The following is a 16,427-nucleotide window of genomic DNA, read 5'->3' as shown; positions in this document are numbered from 1 at the left end:
TTCAAATCATTCGTAATAGGAATTCAATGAGATCATCTGTTAAGCAATAAATCATACAGATGAAACGGAACTAACTTCAACATTATGCTGAGAGAAATAAGAATTGGACGGTAAAATAATTTCTAGAAATGGAAAATGAACCCCGCCGCGGCGCGCCGTTATCAAAACAGCATCATTGCCCGCTTCGAATCAGAGGACTCTTCTCCATCTTAAATCCCACAGAAAGTTTCCACTGTAGCATTTGGCCAAAAATACTAAAAGAAAAATGTTTCATGGCACCAAGCAGCACCGCAGGAAACAAATTCGATAATTTTAATGAAACAAAAACTTACACTAATGCATATCAGCTATTAGGTCGATCATAAGTATGTTGTAGAAATTTAACTCCACCGTCAAGGTTCATTTTGAAGAAGGTATAAATAATAAGACTCAAGAAGTTGTTAATTATTAACAGTCTAAGAACCTTGCCCAGTGCCTTGTTCTTCGGAGAAATTCAAATACGACGTGTCCCGCCGACTTCTTTCCCAGTTCGAGGTGCAACTATCGATTCCATGAATCGACAGAATCGCGACCAAACAATCGATTAATTTCGTCCATTCAAATAATATTACGTAACTGAGAGACATCAGCTGTTCGAGAGAATCATCGGAGTGGTGCGATTGAGGAAATTGCGAAGGAGGTTACGACACGGCGAAGGATTTCATCTTAATCTTAAAGAGAAATAGATAGCAAAGTCACGAACTTGTTCCCGAATAGAGATAATCGTATGCATTTTTAAATTTAGAATTCCATTATCCTTGATTGTGAATTACACCCACATTCGTGATTACAACAGGTGACAGGAATACGATCTGCGCACAGTCATTTGGATACGTTCAATTTCACGCCCGGTATTTGGTGATTTCAAGGTGAATTGGTGCGAAGATTAGCGCGAGCAAGAGATTTAACATGAGCAGCCTCAAAGACAAAGTTGTCATTATAACCGGTGAGTGGGACACCCAGAGCTGATTGCGGACCGATATTCCAAATATAATGTGTAAAGCTATCTTTTACTCTCATTGTCAGGTGCTAGTTCCGGAATTGGTGCCGGGACTGCCTTGCATTTCGCTTCTCTTGGATGTCAACTCGTTCTTTGTGGGAGAAATGAAGAAAATTTAACGGCTGTTCGCAGCCAATGCATCGGAAAAGGACTTGCAGATGATAAAGTATACTAAGTACATTTACCCCTCTGCATCGTAAGTCGCACACTTAAAATTAATATATATCGCTTACTTTTATTTCATCGCAGGTGATCATTTCAGTTGGAGATGTCACAAATGAAAATTTTTGTCAAGCTTTGATAAATCATGCAATTGAAAAATTTGGAAGGATTGACGTCTTGGTTTGTATCCGTGTACTTGTACTGATTCGTGAATTACTTTTAATCAAATGCTAAGCTATCTCAATTTTGAGATAATTTTTCCTTCTCACTTCATTTATATTAATAGGTTAATTCGGCTGGTATTTTGGTCTCCGGAGGTATAGAAAAAGTCACGTTACAGGATTATGATCGGCAAATGGATGTGAATGTCCGTTCGGTCTTTATTTTAACCAAATTAGCAGTGCCACATCTCCTTGAGTCCAAGGGAAATATTGTTAACGTCTCCAGCGTGACTGGGATGAGATCAGTAAGTGTCGCAATGGTCACCCACAATGGAATCTGTGTCATGTTTGTAACTCTGAACAATATTATGATTGATTTCTTCAGTTCCCTGGAGTGGTGGCGTACAACATGAGTAAAGCAGCAGTTGATCACTTAACCCGAAGTGTGGCTTTAGAGGTAGCATCGCGGGGTGTCAGAGTCAATGCTGTCAACCCAGGAGTAATAATCACAGAATGCCATAAAAGAGCAGGAATGAGTGAAGCAGATTACGCTAAGGTAATATAGGACTTAATTATAATGTAATTCTGCTTTTCATGGTAATCAGTTTAAAAAAATGGTACATAATATCTCCATTCTTTAATTGCTCAGGAGCAATAACACCATTGAAACAGCATAATAGCAGGACCCTTATCTAGATTTTCCAAGGAGATGGATAACTTTGAAGATCTTGGAGAGTAAAATTAGTCATTTTTCCCAATTTTATTAAAAAATCCTGTTAGTCTTCACAATTTAATTTGAAACACCCAACACAATGGTGGAGATGAAACTCAGCATTACAAATTGAGAATGTAAACTTCCTCATTATGAATGTATCTAAAGCCTGAATCACAAAATCATTTCTCTGTCCCTCTGAGTGATGTGTCCAGCAATAGATTTCATTCTGTCATATTTATTACTGTCATTCCATTGAAAGCTAAATGTGATGTTCGAATTGCTGTTGAAGATTTTTTTAATGATTGGCAAAAAAATGGTGCCCGTAATGGCTTCAATGTTGGAAACAGGGAAGTGCCTAGTGGAATTTTCATCCCTTGTGTGATTCATGAGGCTTTATGGCAAAGAAATGAAACCGGAAATATTAATTTATATAATCAAATTATGTTTTGATCAAAATGTTCACTGAGGAGTGACCCTCTGGTGAATCACTCTGGATTCGGATGTACTTTCTACTTCGCAAACTTACAAACTATCTAATTAGATTAGAATATCCCTCAGAGTAAAATATAATGCTAAATTTTAGATAACATATTGCTGACCAGATATTCTACTTTAATCACGATCCTTACTCCTTGGACTAGGAATTTAATAGCATTATCTAAGTCAATTTGACTGCACTACTAATAGATTTTAGGAATTGTTTTGCCCTCTTTTCATGACCATTATTTTACTCAAGAGAGTTGGGTGTTTCTTTCATGAATGAGCATTGGCCCTTTTTAGGTATAGCAACTTTACAGAACATGCAGATATGCATATCCTTGCAGATCCAACCTGGCACTATCGTAATGGATATTTTCCTTCTCCTTCCTATCAGTCTTCCTACGTGTGCTCATTTATCACCCATAGCTCTTACAGATAATCATAAAATGAGTAACATTTCTGTATCCAAATTGTTGTCTTCATTTCTGGGCAAAGAATGTCTTTATCAATCTCAGCACCATCTTTCAATACCTCCACTGCAAAAACGCTCAACAATCGCCCACCGAATCAAATCCGCTCATCTATAGTAGCCCTACAATACAAATCAGCTCAGCTGGCAGTGTCCAGAGCATAAACGCTCATGTCCTATTCTCCAAGATTGGAGGTGAGTGTTTATGTTCCGGACACTGCCAGCGGAGTGGATTTGTATTGTTGGGCTACTTAGATGAGCGGATTTGATCCAATGGGCTATTGTTGAGCATTTTGCAGAGGAGGTATCGCTTTGCTTACTTCAATTAAATTCACACAGGGGACCTAAACTAGAATTTGAATACAGAAATGATGTGATGAATATTTGTAATGGAGTGAGTATTAACATTTTTATTTTTTTTCCAACTTTGGTCACGCCTGAATACATAATATTTTTTTTCTTTTAGTTTTTAGAGCATTCAAAAGAAACTCATGCCCTTGGACGACCTGGGACAGTGGAAGAAGTGGCCCGAGCTATTGCATTCTTAGCTTCTGATGATGCCTCTTATATTACTGGGCATACCCTTCCAGTTGACGGTGGAAGAAATATTATGTGCCCAAGATAATATTGAATTTCTTCAGGATAAAATTGAAGTTCTTCTTCACTGGTCTTTAATGCCTTCCTATTTTTAAACTTATATTTTCAACTATTAAGCTAAAATAAAAGTCTTTTAAGAATAATAAGCTATGACCTTAAATGAATATTCAAACACTCAAGCCCTGTAAGGTTCCTCAATTACCTACACCCTGTAGTAACTTTATGAGAAAAACTTACGTTTGGCACAGTCATCTCCATCTTGACTTGATAGGAGTTTTGAATATTTAAAGGAAGGAATAACTGTTTCAATGCACAGAATTCGCTAAATAAGGCATTGGTGCAGCACTCAGATCTGCCATAATAATCGAAACAATAGCATTTTTTACTATTATAACCAAGATCTGTGGGTAGAAAATATACCCCGTCAGCATAAAATATAGGGGGATTACGGTACCTACTCAGCGTTGGAATTCGGACGTCAATGTGCTTGAAATGGAAGTACATAATCTTGGAACTCACTGATTTCATTCCCTTGTATTATGTACATGAGCATACATAGTCATGGAGATTCAGCTTCTCCTACCATGCAGACAGATATCTTTAATAAACTTCACATCTGTCGCACCAGGGAATGAGGTGATGATTATTACTGATCTGTGGTCTAGACACTGATCCTCACATGTTTTACAATGCTAACCTATTAACTCAAAATTCGATTTGATAGAAGAAATGGTTACCTAAATCGGTCGCAGATTTCAGGTCATAATGTAGGGTGTCGATATTGTTTCTTTAATCGATAGTAAACATAGGATGAAGAGGTCTCGGGTTTCCAGCCGGGTTCAGGGTTCACCCTGAAGACGATGGCAGATGGCCTTCGAAACGTCGGTGCAGAAAAACCCTTGGACCCGGCTGGAAACCCGAGAACTCTTCCTCTGGTCTATTCGCCGGGAAAACCTTAGATACTTCGGTAGTAAACATAGTTCAATAACGCATGTCACATATACTGGTCAATGAACATATAAATTGGAAATAATGCTCAACGACAAAGAATAATTACTTTAAAATATTATTGGATGTTCTCGGCGTTATATACAACAGGTAAAATTCTAATATGGAAGGCATATTCTAAAGAGAGTGACAAGCTCAGGTGAAAATATTCTAGTAACTTACTAATTCATCGAACTAAACTCCCGCGCGGATCCTCGCCGATAGCGATCTCTGCGTGACGCAGAAGACGTCTCGTGTGTGTCGCAAACTGACTGAAAACCAGCCACGACAAATTTTAAACTATTTTTGAGGAAGACGCTACACGTTAAAAGTTAATAATTTCGCTCCCTAAGAAACTGCAAGAGAATCGCTCTTCAGTGAGTTTTCCTGACTTATATGCTTATATTTAATATTCTTATCACATTCAAAACACGGACTACAAATTCGATGTTGCGATGTTTTTTTAGTTAAGTTTCGTAGTTGTGCTATGCTAACCCATGCTAACCTTTCTTCTTTAGAGCAATAAAGTTCAGAAGCAGGAGAGATAATTGTTCCTAAATGAAACGAACGATGTAAACCTGGAACCATTTCAGTGAAGAGCATCTGAAAACGATTCCCGTTTGGCCGACGTTACGACCCTACCGACTTAACATAATAATATCCAAAATGGTAAACTTGTCGCATAAAGTAGCAATTATAACTGGTAAGTGTGGGTCTAAAATTACCTTTAAATGATAAAATGACGAATATCAACACACATTACTCTTGTTTCAGGTGCAAGTTCAGGAATCGGCGAAGGAACTGCCCTGCATTTTGCGAAACTCGGATGTCGTTTGTTACTATGTGGTCGAAATGAGGGAAACTTGAATATGGTGAAGGAAAAATGCGAAGGATTAGGATTAAGTAAGAAAGAGGTAATGAAAATTCTGCTGTAAAATAGTATTTATTGTTGAAATATTCACCTTATTTAAATTTTCCGTTATTTTTTCGCAGGTTTACATTTCAGTTGGCGACGTATGCAAAGATGATGATCGCGACTCTTTAGTGAAATGTGCTATTGAACGATTTGGCAAGATAGACGTATTGGTAGGTTGCACAACTTTTTTCCCACTGTAACTTGAATTGTTGAGTAGGGAGTTGAAAATATTCAAAGGAAACTTATCTCGTAGAATATTTCGCCCTCCTCCTTACCAACTCAATGGTGTCATTGACAGTGTCTGACATAACTTCATGGAACCGATTCATCTTATGAATGAAAATATTTACTTCGTTAAAACTTTCGCGGGTGCTCGTCATGTTGAATTAAAACTTTTGGGCTATGTCGCCGCGTCAGATTTTGGGTGGCCCCAACGTTTCCCGACCGATGGTGGTCGCTTTCTCAAGGGAATCTGGATTCCCTTGAGAAAGCGACCTTGAATGCGACCGTGAATGACTTCAGATTCCCTTGAGAAAGCGACCAGCATCGGTCGGGAAACGTTGGGGCCACCCAAAATCTGACGCGGCGACATAGCCCAAAAGATTTAATTCAACATGAAAATATTTACTTTGTTATTCCCCATAAAAACAGCGTAGTCAGTATTATCATATACATACCCAATAGTGAATAGGTTTATAAAAAGACCTAACCTCGACGACGCAAGGATACCTCGTAATACAAAACGAATGTAATGATGATGGACCGTATTAAAAATCTTGCATATTTTTTAAGGATCTGGGGAGGGGTACGTGCACGTTTATTACTGGAAATGTTTAACATAAAGTTTTTCAAGTGTATGGTAGGGTGATTTGGAGGAGGTGGTCAACAGCTAAGCTCATTATTTGTGTCATGAGGAAAGGGTTGAGAGAAGCCCAGCATTGGCTTTAGCCTGCTCTCAGCGAAAAGTTCCAAGAGGACCATAGCCATCCTACCGATGGAGTGATGTGTATGAATTGCACTCCGTAAAGCACGAAATATAGGCTACAACACACTCACCAAGAGTAGACAAATGAAATAATACCCTATTCCAAATAACTGGAGTGTGATAAACCATCTAAAAGTATTCAACCCAGCAAAGAAGGTGTCAATAGTAAATAAATAAATAAAATTATTTAAGAAACCTGTTTGTGGACAATAAAACATTTATAGACAAAAAAACGGCCAGTATTGCAGCAACACATATAATTTTACATTTGAATTGTTTCACTTGTGATCCTGGTGGAGCATGTGCAAAAACATTTTGCCCAATATCAGAAATACCGAGTTCAAGATTGCATGCGACTGAATTGCTCCTATTTTCTTGACACAAATGCTCCCATCTTACAGCATTGATAAACCTGACTGCATACAGCCTGATTACTGTAGACTATTTGAAACCAGGGGAGTGAATGGCAGTTCTTTTACCACTTCTCTTTTGGCTTCACAATGCAGATAATAAGGAGGACAACTTATCTGGAATAGCCAGACTTTAATCCTTCAAGGATTTCTGGATGCTCCTAAATGACATTTTTCCCCTGGATCCACTCATACTCCCTCCTTTTTCTTGGCTGATACAGCAGCCGTCTGCTCTATCATCTATCTGCTGCATTAATTAAAGCATAAATCTAAGAACTGAATATGAGCACCACTTCCGATATCTTCAGCTTATGTGAAACAATATGCTTTTATCCATGAATTCCACAGGTCAATTCGGCTGGTATCTTGATAGGTTCTGGGATTGAGAACCAAACCCTGGAGGACTATGACTTGCAGATGGATATCAACTGTAGATCGGCATTTTGCCTAATCAAATTAGCGCTGCCGCATTTGGTACAATCGAAAGGGAACATAGTGAATGTCTCTAGTGTTACAGGACTTCGAGCTGTAAGTAAACTGGGCAGTTACTTACTTTAAGCACCGAACGTGCAAGATCATTAGCTATGGGTCCATGATTAATGTTTAGGTATTCATTGCCAACTTATTGCTGTTTCTAAAAGGAAAAAGTCTTCATTGAATTAAACTATCTATTGGCAAAATGTATTTGTATTGTCTAAATGTGGGGAATTCAAGTTCCCAACATTATCAATGATGAAATTAAGGTTCTATTAAATTCATATTCAGTATTCTAAATTCCAAATATAACTTTACAGCTCCACCAAATATCACTAGACATTTCTGAGGTCTCTTCAATCACATTACGGTTTTTGACATAAATAGTTTTGCAAATAGTGTGTTAAGACCTCAACTTCTGTTTACACTTCTATTAAGATAACCATCCATCTTGTGGTGGAGAGCTAGCCTATTTTTCTTGAAGAAGATTTGATATAGGTAGCATGCCATAATTTCAACATTCAAGTTGAGATGTAGCAAATACTATGCTGTCTTGTACTTTCCTAGCTAAGGAATATTAAGTATTTTTCTTTCGAAGGATATTACGTAATTCGTACAACTGCAGAAAATGACAACTGTGGTTTTGATGACTATCTTTAAAAGCATAATGAAAACTATCCTCTCACTTTTGCCTCACCTCACGGTGAAAGTGGAAATGGCATTTTTCCATTTTATAGTTAGCTTTATAATTTTATGGAAGAATCAATCCATAAAATCATTGTTTTGCTTGTGTAGGAATTCCATAGAGTTAATGTACTCTATCATGATGATTTTTAACACCACTGGTGAAACTAAATTGGTTAAGATGTTAAAAAGTAGGTGCATATTTTGCATAGTTATATTGTTATCATTTTATCCCAGGCAGAAATAGCACGCAGGCAGAAATACCACCACATCCCTACAAAAGTGTTTATTTAGATAACTATGTAATGCTCCAAAGTGATCTCTAATGATCAAAGCACCTCAAGATGCTTTGATCCAAAAAAATAAATTATGCTAAGTGAAATAGGTGCATTCAATTCCCTTTTAATTAACTTTACTATTACATAATACTGAACTAAGGACCAGCTAACTCTACAACAAAAAATACTTCAGTTTCCAGGAGTTGTAGGATACAACGTCAGTAAAGCTGCAATGGACCATTTGACACGCTGTGTGGCATTAGAGGTTGCATCACGTGGGGTAAGAGTGAATGCTGTTAATCCTGGTGTGATTGTTACAAATTTGCACAGGCGTGGGGGTATGGATGAGGAATCGCATAAAAAGGTACAAAAACTGCTTTTGAATCTGAGCTGGTTTTAGCTATATTCGTTCAATTTTATCCCAAGGAGGTTTTCATTCCCCAGTATTTTTCATTTGCTTCTGTGAATGATGTATGATTGAAAATTTTATCAATTATATTCTTATGTGCATGAATAAAACTGTGAAGTTCTTCAGAAAATTTTGAGAAACTTCGATCACTCAATTTTCACGTACATTTCAGATTCTTGTGCATTTAAAAACAAAATCACTATTTTTCAAATACATATGTTAGCGATCACTAATTTCCTCAGCATTAACCTTATGAATGGGTGCTGTGGCTACGGTAAACTCTACAATAGGGTAGTTTCCTTCATCAAAGAAAACCAAAGGCATTGATTGCGATTCGTTACCTACCATTAGTGTATTCATAGTATACAAGTTATGTATTTGGTTTTACAAATCCCAGTTTAGACGAACTTTAATGCTCAATTTTAACCAAATTTGAAAATGGCGGGATTGGTGGCCATGCAATCCCACTTCACGTGACGTCACAGGGACCTAGATGCTATACAAGTAGATGGGAGTTTTACATCGTCTGAGATTACCAATGCATGCATGAGGCACAGAGCTCAGGGAAATATGTCTTAATAATCACCTGTTAAAATTGCCTATGGTCGGAAGATTTCCTACTTTTGATAGGGTATTAATTATCCTAATTTAAACCGAGTGCTACCTGCTAGCAGCCTGCATCGTCGCGGTGCTCATAGCCTCACACCAAAGTGGCCTCACACGGTGGCAGCCAGAACCAGAATGACGTCACACGGGCTTTTCCTAGCATTCATACTTAGCTGTCGCGTTTTCGCGTGCTTGAAAATTTTCACTTTTCATTTAATTGCGATAAATAGATATTGTCATTTAAAAATCTAAAAGCGTGAATTACATACTCCAGGAGTAATAATCTTTCGATTTAGGCCATTAAAAAAAATAGTAAACCACCCTATTGGCAACTAAGGGTCAATGTGAACGAACTTTGGTTTACTGCTCCACACTGAATCATCAACCAAATAGCTATCTTGAGGACCGACTTTCCATGCTGTATTATGAAAAGAACTGAGCCCTAGCATAGATAAATGGAGATTCCTGTTTAAATTCATTAGGTGACCTTAATGTCTATGCATTTTGGGTTTAAAATTAACTTTCAATAAATATACTTATCACACTGGATGAATTCTCTTTTAGTAATTTTAGATGGAATGGTGAAGAGTAATGTAGGCAGAATGAGACATGCTGAGGTGAAGTTTTACAGTATTAGTTGCTCTAAGCAGAAATTTCATATGGAAAGAAATGAAAAATGTATATATGTGTGCTACAGTTAATTACTGTATATGTCTGAATATAGTCCCCCCTTTTTTCCCAAAATGCCAGTGGTAAAAGGTAAACGAGCATCTTTTACCACGGGCTTAATGGCTCGAGGTTAATGTGTAATGGGCTATTTTACATTATGCAATTTTTGATGCCTCATGAGAAAATTGCAAGAAAAGGCCAGGGAAACTCTCAGAGCCCCTCTTGAAGTTCATTGGTATCTGCCTACATTACCTTCTGGCATGGATTGTTTAGTATTGTATTAGGCATGCCGCAAGGGAAAATGTTTTGCATTTTCTCGGCATCGCAAGTCTATCTACTGAAGAGTTAAAAAGGATTACTTTCACTTTTTCTTGCAGTTTCTAGAGCACTCCAAAGAGACACATGCCCTTGGGAGACCAGGAACAGTGGAAGAGGTTGCCAAAGTCATTGCATTTTTAGCATCAGATGATGCTTCTTTCATAACTGGTGCAACTCTACCAGTCGATGGTGGCAGAAATATTATGTGCCCTCGATAAGACGTTAGCCCTGGATTTTTTGTGTTTGATTTATTTCCTGATTGTAGATAAAAATAAACCATCCATATTGTATATGCAGGAGTGATTATGTAAGGAGTGTATTCATTTCAAAGAGAATTAAAGGATTTTAGTATTATATAGTTAATTATAGTTTCATTTATATATAGTCAAGAATAATTGGGCAGCCAGGAGATAAGAACTGTATTTTGAATAGTCGTATTGACCGTCCTCAAGAAATATGGATCATAGTTTAAAATCAACCCATGGAAGCCTTAATGAGAAACCATTTACTCTGCCTAATAATGGCATTACAATATAATTTTATCTAAAGCTAATTATGTAACTATCTTCACAGATTAAGATAAAATCAAGGATGCTGTTTATCTCTTAGTTCAAAGTAAAGGCTCCCCCGCAATATCTCAAATCAGCTTTCCCTTATAAAAATTCAGAAATATACTACATGACATAACGTGTAGTCAATTTAACATGTGATTAAGTCTTGTACCGATAATATTGCTAGGGTTTAAGACAGATAATTATAAATATGACACAATCAGGAAGGACTCTGAATCAGAGGCACTATTTCCATAAACGATTAAAAAAATACTATTTGTAAGTCTTTAACATTGTAAATTATATTTTTAAATGCAAGATGTAAACATATTTCATAAGATTACCTTTTATGTATAGCAATTGATTACATATATTTCTTGGTGAGTAAAATTAATAGTAAGGGCTTTCCTCGATGGACCCCCAAATCTTTGAACTGTCAAGCAATGAACTTTCCACAGGGAAAAATATAGTCTTTGACATTGAAATACTTAAGGGAATGAAACAGCATTAAAGGAAATAGAAGAAGCAAAAAGTTAAAGTAGTAGAGAACCTTCAGCAAATTTACGAGCTCAGAATTAAATCCCAATCAAGGCAAATGATTTATCCTCCATGTAATTTTGGCACTAATCATTTTACAGTCCCACAAGGAAGTAATTGGTTTCTGTTTTTGGAGAAAGCTTCTGCAGTCTGGCTGCTTCATTTCGTTGCTTTCACAATAAATTCTATGTTGAGTCACTTTTCTCATGCTCACGAAACTGAAGTAATAAATAATGCTCAATTTTGGAGTTAACCTAAAAGGAACAGATTTAGAAAGGGGTTTAGGTTTTCTGCAGTTCATACAACAAAAAAGCTAACAACCACTTAATTAGGAAGGTTGTTGCACCTAGTACAACTTTATTATGTATCAGGGGAATATTTATTGAAAGTCTAATGGTATCTAAGATGTTTCGCTAAAGAAAAGAGGATGCATTAAAAACTGACACTTCATTTTTCATTATAAATACATATATAACTATAAAGAGAATAATTCTATAAATTGGTAAAAACAATTGTAAATATAGGTCTCATAACAAATTGCACATTGAATGATTTCATTTCAAATTCAACTTTGTGTTCAACATAAAATTTATAACAAATAAGTGTTCTGAACCTCACTCAAATTATGTTGGTCACGACCAGCTATAGTAAATCAATATAGCATCTTCATCTGTTCCATAACTTTTCCTAGCCTCATCCATCATTTCAAAAGACATAATGCATATCCCTGTAAAAAACATCCTCCATTAATTTTAGACAACAATACAAACAGAAGACAGGTAATATATTAATTATGACACACTCACTATTTCTGAAGGCAGGATTTCGGTAAGAAAACTTTTGTCTTGTATAATCATACCCACACAGAACTATGTAATGACCTGAAAAATAAAAAAGCTATCAACTTTGAAGCAACAAAGAAAAGTTTATGCTTAATTAAAAACATGTACATTTTAATTAGGGATGAGTCGATTCCACTTTTTTTCGATTCCGATTCCAATTCCTTCAAATTGATTCTCAATTCTGATTCCATCGATTCTTATTCCTTCTAATAGGTGGGATATTGATTTATCTGCCCGCCTTGCTGTCATTAAAATTTAAGAATTGAATGGAATAAAATAACAATAGCCACAGTGGCTACATTTTCGATTGGCCGCGGTGGCTACACAATAATGTAGCGTTCATTGCATCCATACATACCAGAGCAGCCTGGCGGATGTGCGGTGGCGGGCGAACGCAACCTGTAGAGTCCGCCCGGAGGCCGCGGCGGTTTATGCCAAGCAAGTATCAACTTTCTCAAGGGTTGCATTGATGAAACTGGGCTATATAAATGCGAATGTGTCTAAATTTTTATTATTGACGCAGATGCGTGTTAGTCTATGAAAAAAAGTTACATAAAAAAACCCGCTCTCTTCGCGTATTTATAAGAAACTTTTTTTTTTCACAGGAAAACTCGCTCTCTGCACGTTTTTATTATCATCAGACTTCAAGTATCATTCGAAAATAAAAATAGATATGTAGTATATTTCGATCTATTATATGTTAAAATTGGTGGTCCAGATGAATTCTCCGATGGTGATTCATATTCGTAATATGTAATTTGATTTGCCGCGACCAGCGGTTAATAAAAGAACGAAAAACGCATGCATTGCTTCCCTATCCCGTGGTTTCCAATTTATTCTCTGAGAGTTGCTCATGAACAAGCGCTATTTCAGGGATCGTCGGTTTGTCGCTCTTGCCGACATTTTCATGTTTTCGAGGCCGCTTAGGTATGTTCGTCGCAGCACCCATGTGCCGGGCGTATCCTCCGCGCGGGCAAGGCTGACACAGCGGCCACTTGGGTGTGTGGCAGCATTTATGCCCCAAGATTATAGTCTATGCTCAAAACATTTATCTTCCTGGAATCGGAATCGACTTTAGGCGATCGATTACGATTCCATGCCCAAGAATCGGTGGAATCGAGAATCGACATTTGGAATCGACTCATCCCTAATTTTAATGTACATCAGCTAAAAATACAGGATAAAGTATCCCATAATTACTTATCTTGGGAGAAATGTAATTCATAAACGCCAAAGGCAAGGACAATTTTTACTATTTATGCTGGGCAGTAACAACCATTAGGAATGGGTGCTAGGAATTCAAGGACTCGTGGATTCTTTCAAAGTTCTTCCTATTAAAAATATTGGGACAAGGCATGGGTAGATTCTGGAATGACATAACTTCTACCAAAATTTGACTTTTATCAGCAACGTTTTTAGAAAAGTAAAGTTTCATTTTCATCCAGTGACTGAACTTCAAATTTGTAACACGTTGCGTACCGGGGTATTTAAATTCCTAGGAACGCCGATTCTGGAAATGTGCCTATTAGGGCGTAATGCCTTCGGTTTAAACATGGTTAAAAAGCTAATGTTTAGAATATATAACTTTACCCAATCAAACGTTATGATGATTTAATTCATTATGAATAACGAACAACAACTGAAAACGTACTAACAAATACGTATTCTACGCTTTAAAATTGTTTAGGTTGACGCGCCTAAATGACGACAATCTTCGTCATCCCTCCGGAATGGTCGGGAAAAAAATGACTAGAATTCTCGCCATCCGTATGCTACGTGCTAATTTCCCTGTTAAATACTGGGATGGGGGGGGAGGTTCACTAGCGTGTGAGGAAGTGAATCTCACCCCCCAGTTGTACAACTTCACAGCACTATCATTCTTGGCCTCAAAGATCAAAGTGAGCTGCAAAAGGATAAGCATATAATTCACTAATGTCAAAAAATGTGGACAAGTTCGACAATTTAGGCATGCTAGGGATATGCCATGCATTTGAAATTAGATTCATAACTTCATGAACTGATGTAGCACATTAAGAGAGTATTATTGCATTGTAAACTTGTTCATTAAATTTACAGTAGGTGAAATTTTTGAAATAATTACCATGTAAGTGTGATTTTGATGAAAATAGTGCACCTTGAGAAGCATTCATTTCTTATGTGTGCTAGCTCACTTAAGAAATGGGATGTAGTATGTAAAGAGAGGTTAAACATTCCTCTCCAACATTTCATTGATCATGAATACCAGTAGTGTAACTAGGGATAGGCTCTGGGGGGGATGGGATGGTCTGGAGTGGCAACCCCCCCAGATCCCAGGCAATGGGGTACAGGAAAATTATTTTAAAATGGCAAACCTGGAAATACATTTTACACCATTTTGTCACTAAAGATTTAACTTTAAGCAGATACAGTTATTACATGACAAAACTACATAATAGTTTCAAATAATTTTTAAATTTCTCTGAGGCTTTGGGGGGGATGCGTCCCCTAATCGCCCCCCCCCCCCCCCCACTGATGAATACATAAGCATGCACTAGCTTGCTTTTATAAGTGAAAAGCCTTACCATGATAGGAAATGGACCAAGGAAAACAATTTCTGAGCTCCATAGCCAGTCTGTTCCCTTTGCAGACTTCACAATTGAGTAAATTGTTGTTGGTGAGTAGTATTATGGGCCCAGATTTAGCTAAATGCCTAACTATATCCTCTGTGGTTATTTTCATTTGACGTACTCGGATACCATATTTATCTGCCTCAGCAAATCGTCGTTTAACTCGATCTTCATCCTAAAAAAGAGGGGCATTTAGACATGATAAATACTACACAAAATTAATAGAACAAGCACAACCAACCTTATCCAAGAGTTTATCATAGAAGGCCTGGCCACGGTATCCTGGGTGAACTCCTAATGTTATAGTGCAATATAAATGCTGAATTTCATAGCGCTTAAGCAAGTAACATAAATCAATAGTCCATGTGCTGCAATTAAAAAAGACTTAAATTAAAACACACATTAAAAATATAATGTAACCTTAATAAATATAGAATTATATTCAATACCTTTTTCCAAATCCCTCCTCAGAACACACATCATGGAAGTTTGTCAACAATTGGGCCCGCTTTTGTGGAGGTAAAATCATCATCACGCATGAAATTCCACAATCCCAACTGAACCTTTGACTTTGGTGGAATAGTTGCATTTCAAAGATGGGAGGCACTCCTACAAGACAAAACAACGTTGCTTTACGATGTCCTAATTTGCTTATGTGGAATAGAGAAAGTGTAAGAGAGTTCTTAATATTAATACAAATTTGGCACAAAATTAAATTTTCATAAACTTTTAGCGAAAGATTAACACAACCTACAAATCACAACATTGTCGAGAGAACCTTGTATCCATTCTATGTGGTTGCTATAATGGTGAAATTTGCATGGTAATTTTATAAATCCATATATAGGATATATTTCCCTCTTCGGAACAAACATCTGGAAGTTTGTTATCAATTATCCCCACTTCTATGATGGTAAAATCATGCATGAAATCCCACAATCCCAACTGTACCTTGGACAAGTACCACATTGCCATTCGTATAAAGTAAGGAGTCGAAGAGAGACAATTAATCATTTATACTACCTTGGGTATCAAAGCTGAATTAAACAATCAAAACACTTTCTTAATCGTGAGATTAGGAAAAAAAGAATGAGCTTTCTAATATAACCGACTTTTGGGAACAAGACGATTCATTCCTTGCATTCTCTTCTCATACATGCAATTTCATGCAAATTTAAGTACGAAATCCGTGCTTATGTGGCACTGCACAGATCGTAAATATGGAAAAAAATCTTACTTGACTCTGTTTCAACACCTTGTTCAGCCATTTTCCCAGGAATGATACAACATTCAATGTCTTGCCCTGTACGCTAAACAGATGATTTATGGAATGGATTGACGTGGTTTGAGATTTTAGTATAAATTTTGCTCCTCACGCCTTCATGTACCAACAATACCCTGCTTTTTCTTCTTCACTGACCCCAAACCCCACAAACAGAAGGTCGAAAACCTCCATTACCAAAGATAAACATCATGATGCGCCCGCGGAGGTTTTAGACGTCATTTGTCGTGTATTTCACAATAGCACAAAA

General features: G+C 37.0%; 3 protein-coding genes across 11 annotated transcripts; 2 read left to right on the top strand and 1 right to left on the bottom strand.

The window, feature by feature from the left end:
* The first annotated feature begins 598 nt into the window (after positions 1–598).
* LOC124155837 (3-oxoacyl-[acyl-carrier-protein] reductase FabG-like) lies at positions 599–3,769 on the top strand. Of its 4 annotated transcripts, none has more exons than XM_046529978.1 (7): positions 599–679; positions 836–985; positions 1,066–1,205; positions 1,289–1,381; positions 1,488–1,667; positions 1,748–1,918; positions 3,493–3,769. In XM_046529978.1, the coding sequence occupies exons 2-7, from the start codon at positions 949–951 to the stop codon at positions 3,649–3,651; spliced, it is 780 nt and encodes a 259-aa protein (XP_046385934.1). In that variant the 5' UTR covers positions 599–679; positions 836–948; the 3' UTR covers positions 3,652–3,769. The 4 variants fall into 4 exon arrangements, with proteins under 4 accessions (XP_046385934.1, XP_046385932.1, XP_046385931.1 ...); XM_046529976.1 differs by having other exon boundaries at positions 623–764; XM_046529977.1 differs by having other exon boundaries at positions 628–733.
* Positions 3,770–4,828: 1,059 nt separating this feature from the next.
* LOC124155838 (3-oxoacyl-[acyl-carrier-protein] reductase FabG-like) lies at positions 4,829–10,722 on the top strand. 5 transcript variants are annotated; one of them, XM_046529981.1, is made up of 7 exons: positions 4,829–4,987; positions 5,204–5,313; positions 5,385–5,524; positions 5,604–5,696; positions 7,270–7,449; positions 8,551–8,721; positions 10,419–10,722. In XM_046529981.1, the coding sequence occupies exons 2-7, from the start codon at positions 5,277–5,279 to the stop codon at positions 10,575–10,577; spliced, it is 780 nt and encodes a 259-aa protein (XP_046385937.1). In that variant the 5' UTR covers positions 4,829–4,987; positions 5,204–5,276; the 3' UTR covers positions 10,578–10,722. The 5 variants fall into 5 exon arrangements, with proteins under 5 accessions (XP_046385937.1, XP_046385936.1, XP_046385938.1 ...); XM_046529980.1 differs by having other exon boundaries at positions 5,129–5,313; XM_046529982.1 differs by lacking the exon at positions 4,829–4,987 and having other exon boundaries at positions 5,070–5,313; positions 8,551–8,637.
* Positions 10,723–11,190: 468 nt separating this feature from the next.
* LOC124155836 (protein GUCD1) lies at positions 11,191–16,374 on the bottom strand. Of its 2 annotated transcripts, XM_046529973.1 has the most exons (7): positions 16,133–16,374; positions 15,345–15,504; positions 15,137–15,263; positions 14,851–15,070; positions 12,254–12,328; positions 12,066–12,174; positions 11,191–11,701 (listed from the first exon to the last, which is right to left on the bottom strand). In XM_046529973.1, exons 1-6 carry the CDS (start codon positions 16,161–16,163, stop codon positions 12,080–12,082), a joined length of 708 nt encoding a protein of 235 aa, XP_046385929.1. In that variant the 5' UTR covers positions 16,164–16,374; the 3' UTR covers positions 11,191–11,701; positions 12,066–12,079. The 2 variants fall into 2 exon arrangements, with proteins under 2 accessions (XP_046385929.1, XP_046385928.1); XM_046529972.1 differs by lacking the exon at positions 11,191–11,701 and having other exon boundaries at positions 11,880–12,174.
* Between the last annotated feature and the right edge of the window lie 53 nt (positions 16,375–16,427).

Source organism: Ischnura elegans, chromosome 3 (assembly GCF_921293095.1).
Source record: "Ischnura elegans chromosome 3, ioIscEleg1.1, whole genome shotgun sequence".
In the NCBI taxonomy this organism is placed as follows: Eukaryota; Metazoa; Arthropoda; class Insecta; order Odonata; family Coenagrionidae; genus Ischnura; species Ischnura elegans.
The sequence above is the reverse complement of the archived record's forward strand: the minus strand, read 5'-3'. Positions and strand labels throughout refer to the sequence as shown.

What these genes read in the sequence shown, in the direction of transcription:
- LOC124155837 (XM_046529978.1), top strand. Translation starts at nt 949, where the DNA reads ATGAGCAGCCTCAAAGACAAAGTTGTCATTATAACCG. An exon ending in CAAAGTTGTCATTATAACCG is followed by an intron (nt 986 to 1,065) that starts GTGAGTGGGACA and finishes TCTCATTGTCAG; the next exon opens with GTGCTAGTTCCGGAATTGGT. An exon ending in TTGGAAGGATTGACGTCTTG is followed by an intron (nt 1,382 to 1,487) that starts GTTTGTATCCGT and finishes TTATATTAATAG; the next exon opens with GTTAATTCGGCTGGTATTTT.
- LOC124155838 (XM_046529981.1), top strand. Translation starts at nt 5,277, where the DNA reads ATGGTAAACTTGTCGCATAAAGTAGCAATTATAACTG. An exon ending in TAGGATTAAGTAAGAAAGAG is followed by an intron (nt 5,525 to 5,603) that starts GTAATGAAAATT and finishes ATTTTTTCGCAG; the next exon opens with GTTTACATTTCAGTTGGCGA. An exon ending in GTGTTACAGGACTTCGAGCT is followed by an intron (nt 7,450 to 8,550) that starts GTAAGTAAACTG and finishes AAAATACTTCAG; the next exon opens with TTTCCAGGAGTTGTAGGATA.
- LOC124155836 (XM_046529973.1), bottom strand. Translation starts at nt 16,163, where the DNA reads ATGGCTGAACAAGGTGTTGAAACAGAGTCAA. An exon ending in GAGGAGGGATTTGGAAAAAG is followed by an intron (nt 15,264 to 15,344) that starts GTATTGAATATA and finishes TTTTAATTGCAG; the next exon opens with CACATGGACTATTGATTTAT. An exon ending in ATGATAAACTCTTGGATAAG is followed by an intron (nt 15,071 to 15,136) that starts GTTGGTTGTGCT and finishes CCTCTTTTTTAG; the next exon opens with GATGAAGATCGAGTTAAACG.